The sequence below is a fragment of the Triticum urartu genome, chromosome 1A (genome assembly GCF_056163025.1).
Source record: "Triticum urartu cultivar PI428250 chromosome 1A, HENAU_Tu73, whole genome shotgun sequence".
Taxonomy (NCBI): Eukaryota; Viridiplantae; Streptophyta; class Magnoliopsida; order Poales; family Poaceae; genus Triticum; species Triticum urartu.
The window spans coordinates 526,686,307-526,694,173 of NC_141873.1; the positions used below are offsets into that span (position 1 = coordinate 526,686,307).

At 40.0% G+C, this 7,867-nt stretch overlaps 1 protein-coding gene across 1 annotated transcript; it reads right to left on the minus strand.

Moving 5' to 3' along the window:
- Positions 1-3,465: 3,465 nt before the first annotated feature.
- On the minus strand, positions 3,466-7,034 carry LOC147992208 (putative F-box/LRR-repeat protein At3g18150). Its single transcript, XM_087539983.1, has 5 exons — positions 6,822-7,034; positions 6,231-6,463; positions 4,257-5,099; positions 3,991-4,140; positions 3,466-3,915 (listed from the first exon to the last, which is right to left on the minus strand). Exons 1-5 carry the CDS (start codon positions 6,898-6,900, stop codon positions 3,721-3,723), a joined length of 1,500 nt encoding a protein of 499 aa, XP_087396109.1. The 5' UTR covers positions 6,901-7,034; the 3' UTR covers positions 3,466-3,720.
- Between the last annotated feature and the right edge of the window lie 833 nt (positions 7,035-7,867).

Consider the following 7,867-nt stretch of genomic DNA (forward strand, 5'->3'; position numbering starts at 1 on the left):
CTATGTGCTACCAGACGCCCCTCATGCGTCCTGGGCTCGGGCCACTAATATTTTCTTTAACAGACGCCCCTCATTTGGAGAGCCCAACTATGTGCTAACAGACGCCCCCCACACATCCTGGGCTCGGGCCACTAATTTTTTCTTTTTAGTCTGACACTATTAAAGAAAAATAATGAATACAATTCAACTGCGACTAGAATTAGAGTCCCGCGCCATATGTTTGTTCATTTGGAGAGCCCAACTATGTGCTACCAGACGCCCCTCACGCGTCCTGGGCTCGGGCCACTAATATTTTCTTTAATAGACGCCCCTCATTTGGAGAGCCCAACTATGTGCTAACAGACGCCCCCCACACATCCTGGGCTCAGGCCACTAATTTTTTCTTTTTAGTCTGACACTATTAAAGAAAAATAATGAATACAATTCAACTGCGACTAGAATTAGAGTCCCGCGCCATATGTTTGTTCATTTGGAGAGCCCAACTATGTGCTACCAGACGCCCCTCACGCGTCCTGGGCTCGGGCCACTAATATTTTCTTTAACATTCAAAAATAGATGCTGGTAGTCAGATTCAAACTCGTTACCTCTCTGTATGAATCCACTGGCAGTAACCAACTGGGACACCTCAGGCTACTATGCTACATTCAACATTTGATACTTCTTGTTCACACGGCAGATGTGTAGAAACCAATCAGACCACTTCATCATCATTCGATCTGTAGAAACTTTTTTTGTTGTCGCGGAAATTCGATTTGTAGAAACTGACAGACCATCCCATTGGAAGGCATAGAACGTGCGCCAGCAAAGCTTTTCCCTTACATGATTGGTGCAAACTAATAAGTAATAACTGCACATATATCACGTGAATTGGAAAACAAATCACTGATTTAAGGAAGCAAAATAAATCTTAGAAAACTAATTCAAGATTTTAAAGGAAAATAATCAATCTAGCGAAATTTGTATCCAATATTACCAAAATTTACTTCCAGTGCAGCTAAAAAAACACCCAAAAAAATTCGTCTCTATTCATTTGCACCACCAAAACTATGTTAAAATTTTGCCTCCACATCAACTCAAAATTAACATGCTTCATTGGTCCGTATAACATATTTTCAACGACCTAAATATTTGCTTCATTCCCATCTCCAAAATCATAGGCTTCGTATTCTCATATCACATGTATTATGTATTCACCATAATATTAGCTTCAAGTCTGGTATCCATGTGCTTGCTTCCTTATGTTCTTTATTATACAAGCTCGTAGCCATTGCTTGCCGAGGGTGCGTTGTTAGCTGACACGGTGAAGTTGTTGACGAGATCGGACCAGGTGATTAAATTATGATTTTAAAATATTTTTTCCTTCAAATATTTATTAAATGTTTTTTAGAAAGTCTTTACAATTTTCAATTTTGTCCCCTATTAGTTATGTTAAAAACTTAAAATAACAGTTTTAAGTACCTACCTAAATTATGATTTTAAATATATTTTCCTTCAAACATGGCATAGATGGTCGGACGTTATGAAACTTGCATACGGTGTCGGAATTCATTCAAACATGGTATGGATGCCTACCATGGGCATACCCACCTGCTGACACAAGTTAGATCATTTCATGCATGTCAATAAACAGACCATATTCAATGGAGAGTGTTCGGGTAGGCGAGAAGAGTCCGTTTGAGACCATTTTTTTTGGCATCCATCACATGACCGAAATTTATTCCATGAGCTTATATGCCAATTCAAGGCACCATCCCAAGTTGTTTGAGTTTTCGAAAAAGATCATTTTCTGGAGTTTTCTTGGTGAAAAGGGACCGATAAATGGTCGGACGTGTCACAACATGCAAACGATGTCGGAAGTCGTTCAAACCTGGGATGGATGCCTCATGTGTCTGTACCAGGCTGCTGAAAAAAGTTGGGGTCATTTATCCATAGTCCAAAAACCCACTAGTTGAGAGGAGTATGATAGACTAGCTAGGCCAGACGTGTCCCGTGAGCATGTAGTTTTTCCCAATTCGAAAGCTTCTGTGATTTGTAACTTCTGCCATTATCAACCAACATGAGCATTTTGTTGTGAACTAGCCATGTCTTGAAATTTGTGAACAATTTGAAATTTCAAATTGTGTATGAAAATTTTACAAGTTTGAACACCTTATCCAAAATTGATAACAAATTCCCAACAATTGATGAAAATTTTGAACGAGAATAGGAAACAACGTAATTTTCTATAAAATTATCATTTTTGAAACACAAGCATTTCTTCTATTTGTGAACAAAATATTCGAAAACACGGGCATTTTTTGAGATTCTAGAATATTTTTAAAATTCTAAAAAATATTTGAAAACAAGAAAATTTTAGGGTTTTCCAAATAATTTTCCAAAGTTTTGAACAAGTTTCGAAAAGAATTAAAAAAGTTAGTAAAAAATGCTTAGCCGCTGGCTTAACTAGGGAATGGCATCGATCCCATCCGGCGCCTGTTGGGGGAAACTCTATTGGACGCTTATAATGTAAAACAGACGCTGTTTCACACACACCCAATTGATACGAGTGAACATGAGCCAGCCCATTTCAATCTGTTCGTTGCCTCTGTATATGCCGGTTTTCAGAACCTTTTAGATGGTTTCAGGCCAGTTTTTACCTGTTTCCGGAATGTTTAAAAATGTTCATGAACCATTTTGTTCTTCAGAACCACAAAGTTCAAAAAATGTTCAACATATTTATTTATTTACTCAGAATTTTTTTAAAAGTTTGAAGATATCAAAGAATCGTCGCATTTCAAAGAAGTTTAAAGTTTCAAAATAGTTTGTGTTCTAAAAACTGTCAGAATTTTAAAAAAAGTCTCATTATTTTAAATCGGTTCAGAGTTTATAAATGTGTTCCACTTTTTGGAATTTTAAAACTTTTGTTTACAATTTGGAAAAATGTCGGCGTTTTAAAAAAGTCACGTTCTAATTTCCAAAAAGATGGTCAACCATGTCACTGGTCATAGTTCTTAAAAGGCCTCGCTGCTGTTTAGCTAAGATAGCTGGCTTATTCTAGTGGCTGTGCTCGTTTGTGTTATTGTGGAGGTCTTGTGCTCGATTCCTGCTGGAAACAATTTTTTTTAGGATTTTCCACTGTTTCACTACAAGTCCACTACACAGCAGTTTTACTACAAGTTCACTACACACATCGTTTGCTGCTGGGCCGGCCCAGTTTCCTGCTCACTGTTGTACGGTCCGGACGACGTATTTCGTAAAAGGATCATCCTACCCTTTCTTATGAAGGGGTATGGGCAGATCTAATCCGTCCATGTGTTTAAGGGGGTTGTATCGAAGAAGAAGTGCTAGAATTATTACTATTAATCTCTATCTCTCCCTCTGTGTGTGTAAAATCTATGAATCTTTTATTCAAGTTTCGGTACACCACTGGGTCACATAGGCTCATAGAATGTATACACCAAAATAGTAATACTTCTAGTAATCAAGCACAAAACAGAACCAATTGATTAATTTAATGGCTAAACAATGAGCAATTCTGGTGAATTTGAGAAAATTAATGATGATGGCTACCTCTAATGATCATCTACAACATGGCATCAGGCATCAAGGTTCCAGAACAAGAAACTGAACTGTGGATGGAACCTTCGGCCTGATGTAAGTTTGGATAGCCACAAGTGCTCTACGGGCTTTAAGAATATTTTCCCTTGACGTACCAAAGTAGAAGATTTCCCTTGGCCTTTCTCAGGTGTCCAATATAAGCGACTCGAGCAACGTTGCGATGTGAACGATATGGCATGCCAGCTCAATCAAGCTCTTCGTGGAGTAGAAGCCGTCGATCCTCACGTTCTTGAGCTTGTCATGGTTGTGTCCAGGCATCTCCCTTGGCTCCGAGAGATCCGTGGAAGCTGAGACATGCTCCATGCGTAGTTCCCATACCTAAAGATGAGATAATTATCTTTGATTAACGACACTAGACACTATTATATGTTTGTAGTATGAAACGTAACTTACATTCAAGATGAAGGTCTCCAAGGAAGGGGAAGCGCCCAAGAAAGATGCCAGAGAGAGATAATCATAGTTTAGGGAAAAGGTCCCTCTCCTGAGAATGATATTCAAATACTTGAGGTGGAGAAATTTGCTGGACATTGGTGCGTCAACCATCTGCATAAATATGTATATGATTAATAATGTTTCAAGTTCAACTTTTGTAATAATATCATTATATTCACACACATATGGCTAGTCTATAGTCACCGACCTGTAGTTTTAGAGCATACCTCGGATGAATATATGAGAAGGGAGTGAAGGTTTGGCATGCTTGGTGCAAGCTTAACACGAATATAACCAATAACGCCAGGACAATCCATGTATACACTCTTCATTTGAAATGATGCTAGATGTGACAGTTGTACCTGCAGGGATTTACATTCCAGTAATGTAAAATGGGTGAGATTTGGAGCTTTGTTCTCTATGATTCGCAGCTTCTTGCAATATAACACCTCCAGGTAGTTGAGCCTCAGAAGAAGGCAAGGTATCATCAAGCAACTTATTTTCTCGCAATGCCTGAGTTCCAATCGCTCCAAAGCAAAAGAACTAGAAAGAAGGGAACCTAACTCATCACCTGTAATGAGCACTTGGAATAGATTTAATATTGTCAGGCTTCTCAAGCAACAAAGGCCAACTGTGGGACGAAAGGTACAGTTTGAAAGGCGAAGACGTCGAAGCGACACTGCATTCCCATGCGATAGAACTAAGCATGGGAATTCGTACTTGTTATTTACTGAAAATAAATAGAGCCAAAGTTCCTCGAGTACTGGTGTAATCGCCATTTGAAGCCATTTGTCAAGATAACAACGGTCTTTGGCATTGTAATCTAGAGCTCCTAGAAGCTCCAGTGTCTTTATGCCAATGCCTGAGTGCTTCTCAAGAATATGGTCAACTTTGGTAGTAAAAGCTCTTGCATCGGCGTTTCGATTCACGTGTCCATCCAAACCCAATGTTTCTTCACTGAAGGTGAGCTTGGGATAGCATCTCCAGGAGAATTTGAAGGCACGAGACACACAAGCAGCTCGGGCGGCATCTCGGAGTGGCATTAGCGAATGTATATGACACCAGATGTCCTACATGCACAAACAGGGAGAAAAGTGTAACATTAGAACTATGAAGGCATACCGTTAGATCTACCGGGAAAAGAACAACGATATAACTATATTGAGTAACATTCCACCCTAGGTGTTCTATGCATGATTGATACTGTACATTTGTGGCAGGTATATTGAGCATTACATTTAGAAGTCTTTCCTTGTCCAAAAATGGTTATGGATGTGCCGATTTAGTTGCAAAAACAAGAAGCCTAAAAAAAATTCGAAGGTGAATTCAACTTTAGTGGTATAAGCAAAATATCCACTTGTTTATATTAAGAGTATATATGGTACGCAATACATTATCCTAATGTTTACACACTGGAGTGAGTTCTATGAAACAGAACCTTGTACGTACTATTGATATCTGGCAGACATAAACATTCAAACTCTAACAGTAGCAAGAATGACCTCATACGTATCGAAGGCTGACTGATCTCACAAAAACAAAATAAGTGCATAGTGCGGTTGTTCTGGATTGGACGATGTTGGCATGTGTTAGATATGGTTTTGCCAGGTTTTTTTTTTTTGAAACAGGGCAAAAGATTTGCCTCATATATTAATTAAGAGAGGAATAGAGTTTTACAAGTGTCCATACAATACCGCATGACAATTACTCGCGTATTATGATTTCCCCTAGTTTCTTTTCACCCGCGGCGACCCATAGTTTCGCTTCCTCGAGGATGATGTTGAGGACGATCGGGGGCGGTGCACTTTTATGTCGAAAGACCCTGGCATTCCTTTCGTTCCAAATTGCCCAAGAGACAAGCATGGTGAGAGAGGCCATGGTTTTGCCAGGTATAGACATCATGACACTGGGCCTAGAACAACAGTCGCAACATTTGTGGAAGATAGCTCCAGGAAATCTACTGCAGACTTTTCTTGACGAGATACAAGAGTCATGATAGGCAGTTATTTGTTGGGCAAATAAATCTGCGTATGCAATTGGAACGAGCCAAAGCAACTACTCCCTCTTTAGTGATCTAAATGCTCTTATATTTCTTTATAGAGGGAGTAATGATGTAGGAGATTGCAGTTAAGAGATCGTGTCATATAATTGTCATGGTGAAAAATTTCTCGAGACATTAGTAGTAGTACTTAATGAAATACCTCTGGAAGGTGTGGCCCTGAATAGTCCTCTGCTGGATCACCCTGAGAACTTTCATCTTCTTGGCGGGCTGTGCGATTTATGTCAGTCCGTAAATCAACTGATCCATGTGCAACATAATCTTGTTGGCGGGGCGAGTCTTTTCTCTTACCCAGCGAAGCAACCGATCCATGAGCAACCAAACCTTGTTGGCATGGCGAGCCTTTTCGTTTGTTTCGCCAAGCAATCGATCCATCTGTAAAAGACACCATGGGCGGTAATGAATGGAACAGACAGTAATAGAAAATGAATCCAATCTGTTTCTGTTTCAGTTTTAACTTGACTGCAAGAACGCCTGACAACTTGTTTCATCAGTTTATAAGCAAGCAGAAAAGAGCGTAGACGGGCTTGATTCAGATTCAGAACACTGACAACTGAAGACGACAATTTCGTTCTAAATAACTATTGCAGTTGCATGCAGAGTCTCAGTCCAGCAACAGCAAATACACGGGCGATCCCTGGCGTTGCTACGGGAACCAGGGGACGAACTGCAGTGCAGAAGCAGGGGGAGGACGGAAAGAAAAAGGTTGGAGGGAGCTAGGGTTGGTTCTCACCAGTGGCTCTGGCTGGCTCCTGCTGTTGCTGTATGGCCACGAGCCCCTTCGGCTCCGGCTCCGGCTCCGGGAACCCCATGACGCGCGCTCTGCCGATTCCCGGACCTGAGTTTCGTTTCGAACCCAGTCCCGATTCCCTTTTCAAGCCAACAACAAGGGCGAGGCGGAGATAGAACCAGCGTCGGACTCCTCTGCTGCGGGCTTCTCGGCCCCTTTGACTTCTCCGCCTCTCTAAAAAAGTCTGGCCCGTCAATGGTCCATCCCGTTAACTTAGGCTGGTCATGGTGAGGAATAACTTATACTAGTGTCATGAATATTCATGAGACTAGTCTAAGTTATTACTATCTTTGGCTAGGTGAATAAATCATTCGCGTAGTTCTAGGTCATTGATTTAAGGAATTAATATATGTTATATGTCATAAAAAGTAGTATATCATTAGATTTCTACATGGATGTTGTTTTTAAATATATATTTTTTGTCACATATAATACTCCATATTTAGATAGTTAAATCGTCGACCTAAAACTACGCGCACGACTTATTCACCGAGACGGAGGTAGTACCTTCATAGTCTAAAGTAACATAGTAGTAGTATCATAGATAGCTTCATTTATTAGCTTGTGGACTCATCCTTTCTCTACAAGCGCTATGTTACAGTAACATATTATGTTACTCTAAACACCTCTCTCCTCATTAACTACATGCCACATAAACAAAAATTTCTTCGAATGCGCTATGTTACTATCTAAGTAACTCCCACTATGACTAGCCTTATAAGGTACGGAATGGACCATTAACGGGCCATGCTTTTATAGGGTTTTTTTAGACAAACTTTTTTTTGAAATCAGACAAAATTTTTTAGGGGTATAGCGAGAGCAACAAGTTGACGAGCCATTAACGGGCCATGCTCCCGGTTCGGCTTTTGTTTATTTTGTGTGTGGAAAAAAGATCATCAAAACCTATCAACATGATATCTAATTTTGAAGATCTCAACACGAGAAATCTAATGGTCTAATGGTGAAAACGGTGCAATATTTAAACTCAC